Below are 20108 nucleotides of genomic sequence, written 5' to 3'. Positions count from 1 at the left end.
TGTGAATCTGAACCACAAAAACTCCCCAAAAGACCTCAGGGTCCAGGCAGGGATATAAGGGATCAGGTGGAGATATTCTGGACCCAAACTGTTGGATATGCTTTGCATGCACAGAGTCCCATGCGTAATCCTCAGGTAAATGGACCTGAAGGCCTCTGCCTGAGATTCTGAAAAGCTGTTTGACACTAGTTTGATTACTAGGGACGGGTGAATCTGTCATTTTCAGTTTCTTTCAGTTTTTCATTTTTCCAATCTTATTCTCCATATTTCCACATCTGTTTCCTTTTTTTTTTTTTTACTTTATTATTTTATTAGAAAAAAGCTTCACGTTACATATCAACTTCAGATACATATGTACGTATCAATAAAAGGTGAAAAAACAATAAGCAAAAGATAAATTACAAAGAAGAAGACACTCCGAAGAAGAATAAAAAAGAAAAGAAAAACGAAGAAAACAGATAAAATAGAACAGTAAAAAGACAGACTTCCGTTCAACTTGGTCCAGGATTACACAGTCAACACATAACATTTGCAGTAGAACTTACACTAGTATTTAACATCGACGGTATTAATTAACTTCTGCTGTTGTATTACTGATACCCATATTATTCTCAACATAAATTAAAAATTTCTTCCATTCATCTTTAAGTTTCGTAGTGTTATTTTGCCTTAATTTCTGTGTTAATCTCGCTAATTCTATGTATTGATATAATTTCACTTGCCACTCTCCGATCGTAGGCATATCGGGGGATTTCCATTTTTGTGCAATTAGGATTCTCGCCGCAGCTGTCGCATATTGGAAAAAGGTTTGATCTGGTTTTTTTATTTCCTCACCAATCATACCTAAAAGAAACAACTCAGGTATCTGAGTCAAACATCCCTGAAAACCAATTTGGCAGAGAATTCAGCAGCCGTGTTTCTTAAAAAGAAACATTGAACGTTGAACTCACATGCTTCTGATCAATGGATTCAGCTGCTTTTGTTATCTCATCCAGGCATTTCCCAATGATAGGGATCACCTGCCGGTCCACCTCCGCAAAGGTCTTCATGGATTCGCCTATCCTGATTATCCTCCGCTCCTCCATTTCTTGAATTTTCTGCAAGTGTAAGAATCGGCATTAATACAGCGCTTCAACGCGTGAAAAACTTTTCATGTACGTTATCTCGCTTGCAACCCTCCTAACAATCCTGCAAGGTCGGCCAACATTGTCATCGCTCCCTCAAAATAACAAACTCAAGTGATGACTGCTGATAGGATTTGAGGCAAAAAGGAGAAACGAGGGTGATACCTTTTGCAGGACAATTAAAAACAAAAAAGGGTTAACCCCACAGCAAAACAGGATTCAGAACAAGCATGGGGAAGGATACGAATCAAAGCCACATATTTCCATGACTATGACCTGCAGCCTGATAGGACACTGAGTTGCTCAGTGCCAACTCAAAAAAAAACATGTTTCTTTTTGAAATTCAACCCACCAGAGGGTTGGGGTCAGGGCAATGACATAATTCCCAGAAGGACCCACAGATAGATTTTCTATATAGATTTTCCAGATTTCCAATAATAATAATAATAATAATAATAATAATAATAATAATAATAATAAAGCTCACTCAATGTTTTTCTTCTGGTTGTCAAAACAATAAGCTGGAGAACTAGCTGCACCAGGCCTCTTCTCCCTCAGCCACCCCATCAGATAACCTCAGAAGGGCTCATTTTGTTAGCCAAGCCCAGCTCCACCTCCTGCCCCTGAACTGTGATGTTATGTTAAAGGTAAAAAGTAAAGGGACCCCTGACCATTAGGTCCAGTCGTGACCGACTCTGGGGTTGCGGCGCTCATCTCGCTTTATTGGCCGAGGGAGCCGGCGTACAGCTTCCGGGTCATGTGGCCAGCATGACTAAGCCGCTTCTGGTGAACCAGAGCAGCGCACGGAAACGCCGTTTCCCTTCCCGCCGGAGCAGTACCTATTTATCTACTTGCACTTTGACATGCTTTCGAACTGCTAGGTTGGCAGGAGCAGGGACCGAGCAACAGGAGCTCAGCCTGTTGCGGGGATTTGAACTGCCGACCTTCTGATCAGCAAGTGGGTTTAACCCACAGCGCCATGCGCGTCCCTTATGTTATGTTACTATTTATTAATATGCCACCTTTTGGCCAAAACAAGCATCCCAACACAAATACAGACACAAACATAGCCATGCAAATACAATACAATACAAATTGAACTAATATTTCAAGGTTATTAAAATGAATACAATTTCCTCCCCTAAAGGCAACAAATTGTTCTGCACAAAAATGTTAAGAGGGAGCAAGAATAGGTACTTAAATAGCAGCTCCTCCTCTTAAGGTTCCCAGCCAGGAGGTGGGGCAGCTTGCTCACATTACAGCCTGTGCCAAGTGATTACTGTCAGAACAGGTGTTTAAGAACTGGTGCTTGGGTATGATCTTCTCCTCTGACCTCCCTGCCCATTCCCTTCTGTGTCATGTTTTTTTGTTTTTTGTTTTAATACATTATAAGCCTGAGCAAAGAGGTGGTCTTGTTTTAATTGACTGTGCATAAGCCACTCCTGGGAGCCCTTTTGGCTGAAGAGGGGGTACAAATGCTCTAAATAAATAATCAAATGAATAAATAATAAATATGCCTGGTTCTTGCAGAGGTGAAGGAAATGCTGCTGAAACCGAATAGATGTTAAAGCTGACTAGCAATCGTGCCTTGCTAGGGGGAAGCAAGCCAGAGGCTTATCCACACAACTTTCCTCTGCTCTTTTCAGGCAGTCTGCAATTTAAAGCACTGCTGTGTGCCTCCCCCTTTTTGGGCTCCAGAGCTTTCCCCATGCAAACCCGCTCTTTAAAGCTCAATTGGAGCAAACATCAATCTGCTGGAAACTAGAATTGGTGTTTGCTCTGATTCAGCTTTAAAGAGTGGGTTTCCACAGGGAAAGCTCTGGGCAAACAAACACTCAGACACAGAGTATTACATCGCAGACCTCTCTCTGGAAAAAACGGGGCAAAAGGTAGGGCAAAAAGGATAAGCCCCAGGTTTCCATGTTCAGACATTACACTAAGCTAATCCCTTCTAGGTTTGTCTAACCCATTGCACAAAGTGGGCAAAAATCAGGCTAACTTAGGATAGGAGAATCTATCAATTCAGTTTATCATTTTTCAATTCACAACAAAGGTTTCACCCATTCTTCCAGTCTTAAGTTCAGTCTTCCACATTTTTGTATCAGTTTGCAATTAAAAAAAGAAAAGGTCCTCATAAAAATTCATCCGTATTTAAGGGTGATTGATCTGTCCATCTTTAAGCCCAGAAAATACTTTTATTCTGAAGATTTCCATGCAGCTGCTTGGTTCCCCCTTGCCCTTACTTTACATTTCTGATGTTCTTAATCATTTCATGACACACTGTTGGGAAAACAAGCAAACAATCTATTTGTAAATGGGAGAAACAATTGCCCATTTCAGCTGTAACCAAGGCAGCTGGGCAGTCCAACCTCCTGAGGTGATTGCAAGACATCTTCTCTGCACATGCCCAGAAGCCTATTTCCCAGGCTAGGCACTGCAGATTGGCCATTAGGTGACATCCACAAACAGAATTAAGTCTGTGACATTAAAAACAACCATCAGCAGCGAACGTTCAGCCTTGAAGGATAATGCATCTGATGCAGTTCATACATTACTGAGGCCTGAGACTTGCAAAATCAAATTCAAGCACATGCTTTGGGGTGGGGGTGGGGGTGCTGTTCCTGTTTTCAGCTGACACCAGCCCACCCCATAACAATGCAAAAATTTTTTGCTCATCTCACAGCTGCAGAACAGAGGTGGCAACGGAACGAGAAACGATGATGTCACCATCCAGCTCCTTTGAACAATAGCTATGGGCTCATCCAACCACCCTGCAATCTCCTCCACCACCACCAAGGGGCTACTTGAGCCCTAGACAAGTGGAAGAGCCACTATGCCCCCCCCGGGGGGGGGGAGGGCAGCAGCAGATATCCATGCCACTGTGGCCTTGGCTAGATGTTTCAAAGCAGTAGACACGGAACAGTCAGAGTGTCGCCATTCCAGCACTGCCCCACCCCACTGCTGACAGCCAATATCATGGAGTGTGGCAGGCAAAGCAACATACAGAACTGAATATATAATGATAACCAACATGGTGCCCGTTGGCCATTGTTGGACTACAACTCCCATCAGCCCTTGCAAGGACAATCCGTTCAATTAGGTTAGCCCATTTGCACTGGGACAGATCCAGTGTTGATTCTCCTTAGAGTAAGCCCACTGGAACTAATGGGCATGGCTAGCTCCAGTTCATTTGCTTCAATGGGTATACTCTGAGTAGGCCTCAGCTGAATGCAGGCTTTTCCAGCTGGATAAATCGGGTTTTACCATAAGTGTTTGCTCATTAAGGTTTTAGTCTTGCTTTAAAGTGTGTGTGTGTGTGTGTGTGTGTGTGTGTGTGTGTTAAATTATCTTAGATATAAACTGCCCTGATGAGGTGGTGGCTCAGAAGACAATTACAGAGCAAAACCAAGTATAAGTCACTGAGTTCCCATCTGCACCTTGCACTTAAAACACATGGCTACCCCCGGAAACTGTAGTTTGTTCTGTGATGGGAAAACAGGATTTTTTTTGGCGGGGGGAAACTGTGTGCTTTAAACGCACAATGTGGGCATAACCTAAGAGATGGAGAAAGTGGGTCGCTAGAGGAGCTCTCACCTGGAAGATGTTAGGGATGTGGGTATGATAATGGTCATGCTGCTCATGGTTGAATCTCTGTAAGGTGGAGGAGTATTCCGCTTTGCTCTCTTCAGCCATCTGATGGCGGAGCTGAGCTTGCTGCCGTGCCTGGAGGAAAAAGAAAAAGAAAAAAGTCTCAGAGACTTGGGTGACCTGGGGAATTAATCCTGTATCATACCACTGGCATGGTGCATGATGCTTGCCAGATACAGTGCACATTTTGGAGGATTGCCATAGTTGTGTTCCATGTGCCTCCTGTAAACAGTGTTAAAGATAAAATAAAACAATCATTTTTTAAGGCAACCAACTAATCCGCTTTGATTGAGCAGCCTGAATTTGCTGGTATGTGATGGAATTCCTCCTGCAAAGAGTGAGTCCCCCTTTATTGTTAGTCCTTGTTATAGATTACCAGTGGTATGTTCAATTTGATTGCATTTTTATTAATATGAAATGTTTTCATTATCCTATTGTTTATTACTGTTACAATAATATGCACAGAACATTGGAAGCCACCTTATACTGCCTTAGGTCCATCAGGTTCAGTGTTATCTACACTGCCTGGCAATGGTTCTCCAGGGGTTTCAGCCAGTAGTACTTGGGAGATGCTGGGGATTGAGCTTGGGGCCTTCTGCATGCAAGGCAGGTGCTCTGCCGCTGGGCCAAGAACCTTTGGGCAAACGCTGAAAGGAAAAGATGCCGAGAGAGTGATTCAGCGGGAGTGGAGAAACCCTCTCCTTCCCCCCACTCCCTGCCTGTTTTTATCATTAGTTTATTTTTGAAGCCTCCCTGTGTGTCTGCCTCTCCTGGTCCCTGTCTTGTTTATCTACTCGGAGGCGGAACTACAGTTTTGGCAGGCTGCCTTTTGGTTGAGGTACAACAACACAGTCTTTTGCTGGAGAAGTGGGAGGAGGAAAAGTCCAGCTAACTTTGAGCTTGGAAATCAAATTTCTGAATTGCTGCTAAGAAGCCTTGGAGATGCCTCACTCCTAAGAGCCCGGGTGGAGAACCTTTTTCATTCTCTTCTGGGCAACCGCCCCCGCTCCGCCCCGCTCAGGGGCCGCATGCCAGTGGTGGGTGGGTCCAGAAGGAAGAGTGGGTAGAGAAATGGATGCAAATTTTACCTCTATACTGTAGGTTCATTTGAACACATTCACACACACACATCCCTTTCTAGCAGAGTGAGAACAACGTATGCCACCTTGAGCTCCCTGGAGAAAAAGGTGGGTTAAACAAACAACATGCACTGAAGCAACCAGATAATTAATCTAATACAAAGACCGATTAATATGCGTCCAAAGGATGCACAATCATACATGTGTGCTACACCCGGAAGTGACTCAAAACGTCACTCAACATATCACGAAAAGGGAGGAAATGGGGGTGGAGGGAACGGGGGGGGGGGCAGCACTTATATGCACTGTCGACACACAGGGGCAGGGGAATGGAACCCCCACGCAAAATGGTAGTTGACTATAATTATCAACACTGGCTGGCTCTCATTGGGCTGGTGAGGCAGAAGGCAGGAAGACCTCCAGTAGGTGGAGCCATAGCCAATAACAGGCAAAGCCGCTACAGTGGTACCTCCGGTTAAGAACTTAATTCGTTCTGGAGGTCCGTTCTTAACCTGAAACTGTTCTTTACCTGAGGTACCATTTTAGCTAATGGGGCCTCCCACCCTCCGCCGCAGGGTTTCTGTTCTCATCATGAGGTAAAATTCTTAACCCGAGGTATTATTTCTGGGTTAGCGGAGTCTGTAACCTGAAGCGTCTGTAACCCTAGGTACTAATGTATCTGTTTGGTTGTAAGTAAGAAAGCAGGCAGGTGGGGGTCGGCTGAGGGTGGTGGGGCATAGGGTTGCCAGGTCAGGAGCACTGAGATTTCAGGGCCAAACCTGAGACCTAGGGGAGCCCTCTGAGGATGTCACAGGGGAAGGGCCTAGAGAAGGAGGTTAACTGGGAGAGAGAAAAGGAGGAGGGCAACCCAGCCGCTGCAAAATGTCTCTGTTACAATCTGCAGCCAGCTACTGCCCTATTGGACCTAGACTCTAGCTGATGCTAATAATTACACATACGCTCAGAGGTGCCCTCCTCACTTTTAGCCTCCTTGGGGCTGGTGGTGCAGAAAGCAAGGAGGCCACCAGTAGGTGGCGCCAGAGCCAATGGCAGGCAGAGTCACCTTCTAAGCCAGCGGTTCTCAACCTATGGGTCCCCAGATGTTGTTGGACTACAACTCCCATCATCCCTGTGCTCTGGCCTTGCCAGCTAGGGGTGATGGGAGTTGTAGTTCATCTGGGGACCCACAGGTTGAGAAAGGCTGTATCTAAGTGGTTGTAAGAAGACAAGTAGATAAGGGCTGGCTGAGGGCAGAGTGGGGGGGGGGCAGTGCACAACATGCTCCGATGGAGCAGCCTCCAACTGATAATTCTGTAGGCGCTCAGAGCCACTCGCTTCACCTTTATCCTCACGCGTTTTTGGCTCTGGTGAAAGGACTCTGTGGCAGAGACAGGAAGAGAGGGCATCTGGGCCACAGGCGGGAGGAGAAAAACCCAGCTCAGATGCCGGCGGCGAGCAGGGAAAGAGAGCCAAAATGAAACAGATGGGAGAAGAGCTGGGGAGAAAACATTAAGTAGGTTGCACAAAAAGAAAAACAGGAGGCTCCAGGGTGAAAAAATCCTAGCCAAGGCAGGAGTTCGGGTAATGCTAAAACAAAAGGGATTGATAGGGGAAAATATTTGTGCAAAGATTTTCTGGACGGGCTGACAGCAGCCATTTGAATCACATGGAATGGATCGACTCAGTAGGAGCCTTCCTGCAGAGGAGGCACTCTCTGTTGCCTCTTGTGTGGGACCCTGCCCTGTACCTTCTGTGCCTTTCTCACACAGCCTCTGTCTCTGGGCTTCAGAGGATGTGATTCTTTGATCATTCAGATGCTTCCTGATATTGCAGAAATACCAGCCAGAGAGAAGAGGTTCCCTGCTGCCTCGCTGTATCGGACCTGCCCCGGGCCTTCCTTGTCTTTTCTGCACAGCCTCTGCCTCTGGGCTTCAATTGATGCTGAAGAAATACCAGCAAGGGGTGGAGACGGGGAGGCAGCCCTGTTGCTGCTCTGTGTGACTCATTGCTCCTGCTTGAAACCCTGGGGAGCTGCTGCCAGACAGCGTGGAGAATACTAAGCTAGAGACAGACAAGTATAAGGCAGTTCCTTACATTCCCACTGCATTTGACCTTTTCACCACCAAAATCCATGGAGGAGAATTTTGGTGCTCCTCCTCCATAAAGACTTTTGTTTCCCTGAACCTGCTGACAACACTTCCCTCCACCCCAAAATTTATTTGCCAATCGTGTTTTGCCTCTATTTCCGTTGGCACCTCACAACTTGAGTTTGCTGTTAAAGGGAGTGCAAGAAGAAAGCGCCAAACTGACATTTAGCTGGACTTGGATCCATTTTAAAGGTGTTGGAACAAAAAAAGGGGAGGGGGGAACAGTCCAATTTAATGTCTTTCAGGTCAGTAAAGTCGAGGGGGGGGGCATAAAAAGGGAAAGGCTATTTAGCCTGAGTTTCAGAGTGGAATCACATGGTCGTAGAGTTGGGACACCAAGGGTCATCTAATCCAAACCCTTGCAGTGCAAGAATCTCAACCAAAACTTCCATGACAGATCAACCTCTGCTTAAAAACCTCCAAAGAAGGAGAGTCCACCACCTTATAAGGTAGTCCATTCCACTTTTGAACGGCACTTTTGAACGTCACAAAGTTATTCCTGATGTTTAGTTTCAATATTTGTTGTCTGATTAGACACAGGTAGGCAAACTAAGGGCCAGGGGCCGCATGCTGCCCAATCGCCTTCTCAATCCGACCCACGGATGGTCTGGGAATCAGCGTGTTTTCAAATGAGTAGAATGTGTCCTTTTATTTAAAATGCATCTCTGGGTTATTTGTGGGGTCTGCCTGGTGTTTTTACATGAGTAGAATGTGTGCTTTTATTTAAAATGCATCTCTGGGTTATTTGTGAGGCATAGGAATTCATTCATTCCCTCCCCCAAATATAGTCTGGCTCCCCACAAGGTCTGAGGGACAGTGGACCGGCCCCCTGCTGAAAAAGTCTGCTGACCCCTGGAATAGAGGAAAAACACTCTGAGCCTCCCCTCAAACTCACCCACTAAATGCCTGGTCAGGAGCTCCCAGAACTGCTGCTGGCTTCTAATGATATAAATAAAAAGCTGCCAAATACCAAGTCAGACCACTGGTTCATCTAACTCAAGATTGTTTAGGCTGGCTGGCAGTGGTTCTTCAGGGCTGCAGATTTAAACCTGGACCTTCTGCATGCAGAGCAGAGGCTCAGCCCCTGAGCTACAGCCTCTCCCTATGTGATCATAGATTGTGATCAAAGAATCATAGCGTTGGAAAGGACCCTGAGGATCATCTAGTCCAACTCCCTGCATTGCAGGAATCAAACCTACAACCTTGGCATTATCAACACCACGCTCTAACCAACTGAGGCTTGATGAGAGAAAAAACAGCCACCCTTTCCTATAACTCCTGTTAGGAACCATCCTTTCCTATAATACCGTCTTGTTCTTCTCGCTGTTCAATTGCAAACTCTGTTTTGGGTTTCTAAGTGCGCCCCTTTTAAAATGTCAGTGCAAGCAGAGACTTGGCTTTATTTATTAACTCCCATTTGCACTACCTCTCCTCCAAGGAGCTCAAGGTGGGGCACAGAGATCTTCATTCAGGGGAAAAGCCGTAGATCAGAGCACCTGTTTTGCATGCATCAGGCCCTGGGTCCAATCCCCAACGGCTGGGAAGGTCTCCTGCCTGAAACCCTGGAGAGCTGCTGCCAGTCAGTGCAGACAATACTGAGCTAAATGGACCAATGGACTCAGTTCAAGGCAGCTTCCTGCAAGAAGATTTCCTTTCCACCCCCCAGCTTTCCAAAAACTTCCAAGAACCGAGTGACCCAATAAGGATATCCAAAGCTCAGGAGCAGCTTTTGAGCTAGTGACGAAGGGGGAAAAAAGGGAAGATAAATGGGGGCAGGTTCTGAGAGTCTCATGAGCCGGAGAGAGAGAGGCTGTTTCCCCAAAATGGGCAAAGAATTGAAACGCAAAACAGAAACCTGTGGTCTTGAAAAGGAGAACGGCTGAGAGGCTCATATCCCCAAACTGCCGCCAGCCAGCTTTTGCCGCTCCAGCAGAGTTTAGGAAGCAAAAGTCTTGGAGTTAAATGTTTGCACTTTCAACTTTACCAAGTGCAGATGTGGGGGGGGGGGGAGGCGTTAAGGTGGATGGGAACGTTTCCCAAGACACCCATCATCATAAAGGCCAGGAAGTGGGCTGTGCAGATTCCTGAGAAGCACCAGCCCCAACAATTTGGAAGCTGTGTGCTCCCCGCTGACAGCTCAGGGTCAGAGCATCTGCTTTGCATGCAGAAGGTCCCAGGTTCATTCCCAGACACCTGCGGGCAGGTTTTACTGTTTTGGAGACAGTGATTTTGTTAAGATTCATCTGTAAATGCAAATTTAAATACTGGGTTAGATCAAACGTTCTTTTACTTCCCCCATCTGTCTCCTGTCAATGTCTAGCCAGATACCCTTGGAGAACTCAGAGGAAGGGCAAAACTGGAAAGAGAATTTGCCTGCCACTGGCTTCCGGCACCTGGTGATCAGAGGCATCGTTGGGAAATAAGCAACTCAGGAGCATTCATTGCAACACGCTATACTTAGGACTGCCTCTGAAGGAGGCTGGGAAACTTTAGCTGGTGCAGAATTTGGTGGTCAGGTTGCTCGCTGGGCCAAGACAGCTTGAGTATGTAACACTGATCCTTGCCCAACTGCCCTGACTGCCAATTAGTTTCTGAGCCCAATTCAAAGTGCTGGTTTTGACCTATAAAGCCTTAAATAGTTCAGGACCGCAATACCTCAAGGACCACCTCTCCCCATGTAAACCATTCTGACTCTTTGTTCAACATCTGAGGCCCTTCTGCATGTGCCTCCTCCATGTGATATATGAAGGGAAGCAACACGAGAATAGGCCTTTTCTGTGGTGGCTCCCTGTTTGGGGAATGCTGATTAACATTTAAATATATTTGCGGGAGGAGGGTTATTGGTTTGTTTCTGTCATAGTTCTTGTTTTTATTGAACTGCCCTGTGATATTTGGGTGAAGGGCAGTTTACACAATTAATTAATTAATTAATTAATTATACTGCCTTCAACTGTGTAGGCAAAGCATAGCCATCAGGGCTAGCAGCTACTGACAGTCTTATCTTCCTCCATGAATTTGTCCAATGCTCTTTTAAAGCCATCTTGGTTGGCGGGAGTGAGTTCCATAGTTTATAACTATGAACTGAGTGATGATGTACACAGGAAAAACTTGCCCCGCCCCCGCTTAATTCACCCACTCGGGCAGGTGGAATGACTCACAGCTCTTAATTAAGCAAAAAAGAAGAAACAAATATATAATTCAAACAAACACATCACTTTTGGACAATGTTGGCGCTCCCCAGAGATGCAAAGAAATATGTGTCTGCACACCTAAGGGAACAATATACGCTCTACTAAAGTAATCAGACACATGGAGAAGCAAGCTAGGGTGTCACTTCCAAAAATGGGCTCAGACAATACGCAAAGTAGGTCATCAAGCCGGTGGAGAAAAACAGCAGCCGTCTCTGAATGAAGCCAGCAAGAGATCTGGTCTCAGGGCCAAGAAGAATTTGGGAATGTGGAGGGTAAGAGAGCCAAGCAAATAAAATCTGTACTAAGCTAGACACCATAAAGAAGGCTGATCACCGAAGAATTGAAGCTTTTGAATTATGGTGCTGTAGGAGACTCTTGAGAGTCCCATGGACTGCAAGAAGATCCAACCTATCCATTCTTAAGGAAATCAGCCCTGAGTGCACACTGGTAGGAAAGATTGTGAAGCTGAGGCTCCAATACTTTGGCCACCTCACGAGAAGAGAAGACTCCCTGGAAAAGACCCTGATGTTGGGAAAGATGGAGGGCACAAGGAGAAGGGGACGACAGAGGACGAGATGGTTGGACAGTGCTCTCAAAGCTACCAGCATGAGCTTGATCAAACTGCAGGAGGCAGTGGAATTTCAATTTCAAAACTTTATTAGCAAAGCCAACAGGCCACAGCTGTACAAGAGTTAAAAGTGAGAATAGGGATAAAAGGAAGAAAAGAACAGGCAAAAGGAGGTCCGTCGGGTGAACAGGTCTGTCACTCAGATGGTGGCCCTCAATTTCGCAGCTCTCTCGATGTACCTCGCGACCTTCTCTGTTATCTGACTATCCGTATCAGATAATAGAAAATACAGTGTAATGTCTGGTGAACGGCCGGGGTTGGAGAGAATGAGTGGAGTAATAATCTCATTCCTTAGGTCTTTATAAAGGGGGCAAGTAAGAAGGACGTGGGACACTGTTTCCGTGTTACCATCTCCACATGGGCAGAGTCGTTTTTCAAATGGAGTCTTTTGGTAACGACCTTCGAGTACAGCAGAGGGAAGAACATCCCATCTAGCCAATGTAAAGGCACGTCTGTATTTTGGGATGGTTAGTTTAGACAAATATGAAGCTGGAGAATCAAAATGAGAAGGGGGAAAATAGGTATACCATGGGCACAGTTTCTTTAAAATAGTCAGGTTGTTTTGTCGTTCAATGTCTTTCAGGCGCTGGCCTATTAGACTCTTTGCTTTAATGAGGCCCATTGATAGTAGGGACTGTGAGTGCAGACCGCATGTAAGGAGTTTTTGCTGCACAGTTTTAAACCACTTGCTTTTGTGAGGGTCTTGCATTACTAGCGGCAGTAGACCAGGAGGATTCAGATTGAGACGAAGCCAATAATTAAATGTTCTCTGCCAGGTCCGAGTTTCCACAGATGGAAGGCAGGCCTCGAGTCGTAATGCTGCGTTTGGAACACAGGAGGGGACACCGAGTATCTGCCTTAGAAATTTGGACTGGACAGTTTCGAGACTGGAGCAATGGATCCCCGTCCAGATTTGCGCCCCGTACAGTAACTGCGCCAGAGGTTTTGCTTGAAAAACTTCAAGGGCTGCTGGGATGTATCTGCCCCCCTTCGTATAGAAGAAGCGGGACAGCATCTTGATGCTTTGAGCAGCTTTTTCTTTGGCACATTTTTGATGGACATCCCAGGACCCGGTCGACTGGAAAACGATACCCAGATATTTGAAGGCTTTGACTTGTTCAATTGTCTGGTTCAATTGTCAGTGGAAGACAGGAGTGCCTGGCGTGCTCTGGTCCATGGGGTCATGAAGAGTCAGACACGACTAAACGACAACAAAATTATTTTAGAACCATGAGGACTAGAACCTTCCAGCACTATAGGGCAATGGCAGAGCATCTCCTTTGCATGCAGATGGTCCCAGGAGAGATGAGAATGTCCCCTGCCTGAAACCCTGGACAGTTGCTGCCCGTCAGTGTAGAGAATACTGAGCTAGATGAACCAACAGTCTGAATCTGTTCAAGGCAGCTTCCTAAAAAAAAAAGAAAAGGAACTACTTTTTTCCCAACTGTCTAAAAACTTCCTAAATAAACACGAGAGAGAGAGAGAGAGAGAGAGAGAGAGAGAGAGAGAGAGAGAGAAAGAAAATGATTCTGTTGCATCATCCTCTGGAAGCTGAGCGGCTTCTGGGTTATTGCTAAACTACCCCCTCCAAGCTTCCCTCCTCCTGCTTGCCTCCCCCTCTTCCCCCAAACTATCACAGCAGTCCCTTGATTAAACAATGTCCTATTCTGCTCTTGCAAATTATGTAAGGATGAGCCCCACATCACATGCTTACGGCAAAGCACCCAAAGGGAGGCAGGCAAATACAGCTCTCTCTGTGTGTAGTTCCTATTTTATTGGCCCATCATTCAGAAGTGGCTACTGGCATGGTTAGTTGCACAAGCGTGGAGAACCCCAGTGATATATATATATATATATATATATATATATATATATATATATATATATATAAAATTTCATTTTATACTGTACATAGGACACAGAGAAGAATTATAACAGCAAATAAATCACAGAATCATAGAACTGCAGAGTTGGAAGGGATGCCCAAGGGTTATCTAGTACAACAAAGGAATCACAGCTAAAGAATCCATGGCAAGTGACCACCCGGTCCTCTGCTTAGAAACCTCAAATGAAGTAGAGTGCTTATTTTTTAATGCTAATTAAAAGATGGAAAAACCTATAATATAGGCTTGCGGAGTTTGTACAGTCCGTTGCATGTGGGGTTAATAACCAAGTCTAGGTAAAGAACACCAGCGTTATCAAATTATCAAGTTAAGTTCCAGATTTTTATCTTCCTTCTTCTTTTTTATTTTCCTTGGTTTCCTCTGCTTTGGGCCATCATTGGGATTATACACACATGAAGGTGATGACTGGCTGGGAGAAGAAAGGGGAGTTCCCAGGTGAGATATGGGAAGGTCCACCCCTTTCTGTGGGTGACGGGTTCAGCACTACCTTTGAGAGAGGACTCTGCATTTTCCTTTCTTTTTTCAGTTTTTGTTTTTGTTTAGTTTGTTTTTTATTGTATTATGCAAAAAACCTTAACAAAGTATTATGAAAGTCTAGTTCCAGATTTGCCTGGCTTCTGACGAGGGCTGTCTTGAAAATAATGGCTCTGTTGTCTATGTTGTAAAGGAATGTCAAATCCTGTAGAAAGCACCTGGAGGTTCTAGTCCTTGTCAAAATCTCAAAATATGCAGAGTTTTCTCCATTATAGCTACATTCCAGATTGAGTGGCACCAAGCACACAGTGTAAGGTTTTGGGCTGTTTTCCATTCAGTTGCTATTACTATTTGAGCTGCCAAGATGATACATAAGACCAATTCATTGGTATCTTAGAAAATATTCAGTGAAATTTTGGACAACGAGCAATTGTTTCTTTGGCATTATTTATAATTTCTGACAAAATTAAATGCCAAAACACAGGCCACTGTTTTGATAGCTGTGATGCTCCTTGGAATGACAATCTGCTGTGGTCCAGCTTTGTATTTGGGGGTGGGAGAGATTCTGGCAAGTTTAAAGCTGGCAGCGAACAGCACAGGCTTACATTTAGGGTGTGGGGAGCAAAAGTGCCCCCCCCCCGCTTTGCATTTCAAAGAAATGTGGTGACATAGGAGGAGACTGGTTTGTATCTAGTTGCTGGATCCCCAGCAAGCCAAGAATTTAACAAGGGGAAAGACATGTCCATATTGGGATGTACAGGCAGCTCTCGCTATCCAAACACTTGTTATATGAAAATTCACATATCCAAACACAAGGAATTAGTACCCAAAACTCCCTATAGATCGCAGATTCAGATATCCAAACAGGCAGACCTGCATGTAGTACTGTAAACTAATAAGCAGCCTTAAACAAGCCTTACTTTTTCATGTTTTGCTGGTTTGTGGCAGCTGTTTCACCAGATACCACTGGGGGTGGGGAGGTCAGACAGAGGAGAGAGCATTTCCCCCCTCCCTGTTTGCCTTTTGCAGAGGGTTTTCCATATTTCTTTTTGGCCATTTTGGGGTCAAAATTCCATGGTCAGTGGGAAGTAATGTGGGCCTTAGTGAAGGTCATTGAACCACAATACAGTGGTACCTTGGGTTACAAACGCTTCAGGTTACAGACGCTTCAGGTTACAGACTCCGCTAACCCAGAAATAGTACCTCGGGATAAGAACTTTGCTTCAGGATGAGAACAGAAATCGTGCTCTGGCGGCGCAGCGGCAGCAGGAGGCCCCATTAGCTAAAGTGGTGCTTCGGGTTAAGAACAGTTTCAGGTTAAGAACGGACCTCAGGAATGAATTAAGTTCTTAACCCGAGGTACCACTGTACTGAAATGAAACCCCCATGTCCAGAGGCAGTCTACCTCAGCAAGAAGGGCAGCCCTACCTGGAGATGCTACCAGGGATTGAACCTGGGAAATCCTTCTTGCAAAGCAGACCCTTTACTCTTGAGGTACAGCCTAAAATTAGTAACCTAGTCCTCATGGTTCTGAATAATTTGAACAAAAACATAGGCATATGCACCCCAACACCCGCTTTGACCATGGAGGTTGTCCATCGACAGCCCTCTCCTCCATGAGGTTGCCCAACCCCTTTTAAAGCCATCCAAGTTGTGCCCATTACTGCCTCCTGTGGCAGTAATGCTTGCTCCTGTGGCAGCAGGCTTCACAGTTTAATTAATTGCTGCATGAATAAGTCCCAAATGCTGCAAGCTTTCCTAATAGGGGGACAAATGCAGCTACATGCCTTCTGGAATTTGCTCCTCCAGAAAAGTTATGGAGATTAGCCCTTGTTGCAGTTTATTTCTAGCTGAGAAGAGCACCCTGGCTATTTTTAGCAAGCCATGTCTGAAATATCGAAATTCCCAGAGGAGCGCTATGGATGCAATCACCAGAAACGGACCTGGCTTTCTCAAAATCAGCAGTAACCAACACATACTGGAAGTTATCTGTTTTGCAAGTGCTCAGTCCGTTTGGGAGCTCAGTTAGGTATGAAGCTTGTGTGTGACTTTCTTTTAAAACAGCATTGGGGCAACTTCTGTCTCTGTGAGGACAGTGAGATGATAGCTAAGACCTCTGTTCTGACAGCCAGTACGGTGTAGTGGTTGGGAGAGACCAGGGTTCAGCTTACTGAGTGACCCTGGGACAGTCACTGCCTCTCAGCCTGACCTACCTTATAGGGTTGTTGTGGGAATCAATTAAGAAGGGGGAGAGCATTTACATCACCTTGAGCTCAATCAATCAATAAAATATACTAACAGTTGTCATGATTCCAATTTAAAGCAGTATCATACAACTTTCAACAGTCATGGCTTCCCCCAAAGAATCCTGGGCGCAGAAAGTTGATAGGAAGCACCCCTATTTCCCTCACAGAACTACGACTCCCAAGTGGTTTATAACATGTAATCCCTCTTCGCAGAAAGTTCCCAAATCTCCTGCCTCCATTTTTTTTTTGTTTACCTTTTCGACGTCTGCTTTTGTTACATTGATATCGGCGTCCATCTTTTCGAAATACTGCTGTGCCCTGTCCGCTTCTTTGCAGTCCCTTTCAAATCTTCTTTTACTCTGTTAAGGGAAAGGCAGTGTTGCATAGCGGTTAGAGTGGCCAGACTAGAACCTGGGAGATCAGGGTTCGAATCCCGTCTACTAGGCCATGAAGTTTGGGCCAGCTGGGTGTGACCTCTCAGTCTAACATACCTCACAGGGTCATTGTGGGGATTAAATGGGGAGGAGGAAAACTATCTAAGCCACCTTGAGCTGCTTGGAGGAAAGGTGGGATACAAATGTAAATAACAATAACAATAATAGTAATAATGGGAGGGAATAAGGTTTGAGCAAGGAATTCCCTGTCTCTTGACACCAGGCATTGCTGTATCCTTTTCAAAAAAATGTTTTGTTTAAGCAAGCTTATGTAGAAAGCTATGTGTTTTAATCTCTTTTCACTAATTATCTTGGAATGCTTGAAATGGGCTTTCAGTTATGATTTTGATGTTTTGCTCCTCACAAAACTGCAATCAAGCAGTATATAAATGTAGTGAAATAAAGAATAAATAAAATAAGATATGGCTCAGGAACACAACACCTAACCCACTTGACTTGCCTCTTCTGGAAAGAATGTTCCTGGACCTCGTGGAGATTGTCTGAGACCCTTCCTTGTGTGAAACCCCTGCGTAAGACCCACCAGCGTCAGGAGGGGGGCTTTTTTTAACTCACCGATTCAAGCTGCTTCCAGCAAGTTTCGATGTGCTGCTGAGCTTTTCTGCCGTCATGAAAGTGCTGTTGTAAAACCATAGCAAAGAGTTATTAAGGAACTGTACTGAGACAAAAACGTGTGTACACCTGTTTGCCCTATATTTATTACATTTAGACATATGATATGCAAGTTACACAAAATGAGACTTAAAATAAAACTGTATACACTCAGATAAACGTTTCTCAATATATTATCAAGTTGTGTTAAATGATGTTTAATAATGTATATGCTTAGATTTTTGACCATTAATAAAAGGTATTTTGAATCAATAACAATGTTAAGTTATAGGGGTTTATAGGAATTTATAGGAAGTAAGGAAGAAAATTAAAACATGCTTCATGCAAGTGTAACGGTGTAAACTATAGGTACTGTTCTGCTGTATGCCTCATGGTTCGTATAATCAATAAAATAATACCAAACTGCATAAAAATAGCCATGTTTCTTTTGGCCTCTTGCTAATTTTAATTTTTGTGTCAGTTTTTCCAATAACACTGTTAACCAAATTGCATTATACTATTGGTCCACAGTTAATAATTGCAATGATTTCCATGTCCTGGCAATGGTTGTTCTTGTAGCGGTTAATAAATGTGTTATGAGCTCTTTATTTCTAATTTGCAGCATATCCTGACTATACAAATGAAGTAGAGCTATTCCTGAAGTAATCGGAAATGCTTTTAATTAAAGACATTTCTGTAAATACATTTTACCAAAATATTTATATTTTTGGACACTATCACCACATATGCTGATATGTCCTTATAATGGGACATCCTCTCAAACACATGGGATAACTGTTCGGTTTTATATAGAATACGCGTCTTGATGTAAAGTACAGTGATACCTCAGTACTTGAATGGCTTGGCTCCCGAACAAATCGGCTCCCGAATGCAACAAACCTGGAAGTAAGTGTTTTTCGGAAGCCAAATGTCTGACACGGCTTCCGCAGCTTCCAATTGAGTGCAGGAGGTTCCTGCAGCCAATCAGAAGCCACGCCTTGGTTTTCGAATGGTTTTGTGAGTCGAACGGACTACTGGAACAGATTAAGTTTGAAAACCAAGGTACCACTGTTAACAGTTGTGCAAAATTTTAAGTGCTCTTTATTTTGTTGTTGCCCATATAGATTTATATAGGGGTTTTTACCCATAGCCGCTTCTTCGATTTTTATTCCTGTTCAATTCCCACAGCTTCCCAAATTTTGCTGAGGGCAAAATGGAACCTCTATAATAGATTTATACAAATATGACATTAATCCTTTTGTCATTATATTTTCTTGAACAAATATTTTTTCATATATTTTTAATTGTTTCACGGCTTCATTTTTAACCTGAGAATTTGTTTAAAAGGACCTTAACTGGTAACCTAACGGCCATGGTATTTCATTATTTCAATACTTTCATTATGAAAAATTGAATATTATGAAATATGTATGAGCATTATCATTTTCTGCAACGGTATTATTTTTCCAATTCAAAAAAACCAACTCGGTATAACCCACCTATTTCTATATCCCCAGTCATTGAATCATAGAATTGTAGAGTTAGAAGGGACCCAAAGGGCCATCTAGTTCAACCCCTTACAATGCATTTTTAAAATATGTATACTTTAAATGAGATTCTCTTCCAAGCCACATTACTTTCTGGGTCAGCAACTTGTTTCTCTTAACTAGCCAACATGGTGCCCTCCAGGCAGTAGTGTGGTGGCAAATCCCAGCCACACCCCTCCACTCCACCCAGCTATGCCATCTTTCTAAGATTATACAACCTTCTAACACAATACCAGGGGTCAGCAAACCTTTTCAGCAGGGGGCTGGTCCACTGTCCCTCAGACCTTGTGGGGGGCCGGACTATTTTTTTTTGGGGGGGGGGAGGAATGAACAAATTCCTATGCCCCACAAATAACCCAGAGATGCATTTTAAATAAAAGGACACATTCTACTCATGTAAAAACACACTGATTCCCGGACCGTCCACGAGCTGGATTTAGAAGGTGATTGGGCTGGATCCAGCCCCGGGCCTTAGTTTGCCTACCCATGCACTATACAATGCTCTTAAAATTTAAGGAAGAGGAGGAGGAGGAGGAGCAGCAGCAGCAGCAGCAGCAGCAGCAGCAGGAATACATTGCAATGATCAGTGAAGATCTCCCCATGTTGCCTTTCAGCTAGGTATATTATCATCTGTGCATGTACATGGACAAATGATTTGGAGTACAGTCATACCTTGGGTTGAAGTAGCTTTGGGATGAGTATTTTTGGGTTGCGATCCGCGACGACCCAGAAGTAACAGAGTGCGTTACTTCCAGGTTTCACTGCTTGCACATACGGATGCTCAAAATGATGTCACACGCATGCGCGGAAGCGGCGAATCGCGACCCGCGCAGATGTGGGTTGCATTCGCTTCAGGATGCGAACGGGGCTCCGGAACGGATCCCATTAACATCCAGAGGTACCACTGTACTCCAATTATCTTCTGAAGTTCCATTGTATGTAACAGAACTTGCACCCCATTCTGCTGAAACTGGAGCCCCTTATGTTTTCAATGTCCCTAAACACTTAGCTTTGGAGCAAACACAACTCCTCAAGTGTCCTTTCTACCCACCTTTTTCAGAGTGACCCTAGGAGCCC

The 20108-nt window shown here is 44.5% G+C and overlaps 1 protein-coding gene across 14 annotated transcripts in view; it reads right to left on the bottom strand.

The window, feature by feature from the left end:
• The window catches only part of FNBP1 (formin binding protein 1), a 117144-nt gene that overhangs the window by 33995 nt on the left and 63041 nt on the right, over nucleotides 1-20108 (bottom strand). For all 14 annotated transcript variants that reach the window (XR_014003918.1, XM_081178746.1, XM_081178739.1 and 11 more), the window contains exons 5-8: nucleotides 17449-17511; nucleotides 16696-16800; nucleotides 4719-4847; nucleotides 951-1097 (exon numbers count right to left, since the gene is read on the bottom strand). Coding sequence is in view for 13 of the 14 variants with exons in the window: in XM_081178746.1 (XP_081034872.1) it covers nucleotides 951-1097; nucleotides 4719-4847; nucleotides 16696-16800; nucleotides 17449-17511 (444 nt within the window). In the remaining variant the exon portion in view is untranslated. The remainder of the gene's footprint in view (nucleotides 1-950; nucleotides 1098-4718; nucleotides 4848-16695; nucleotides 16801-17448; nucleotides 17512-20108) is intronic.

Source organism: Podarcis bocagei (genome assembly GCF_964188305.1).
Source record: "Podarcis bocagei genome assembly, chromosome: Z".
Lineage (NCBI taxonomy): Eukaryota > Metazoa > Chordata > Lepidosauria > Squamata > Lacertidae > Podarcis > Podarcis bocagei.
This window is presented reverse-complemented; position numbering and strand designations above follow the sequence as displayed.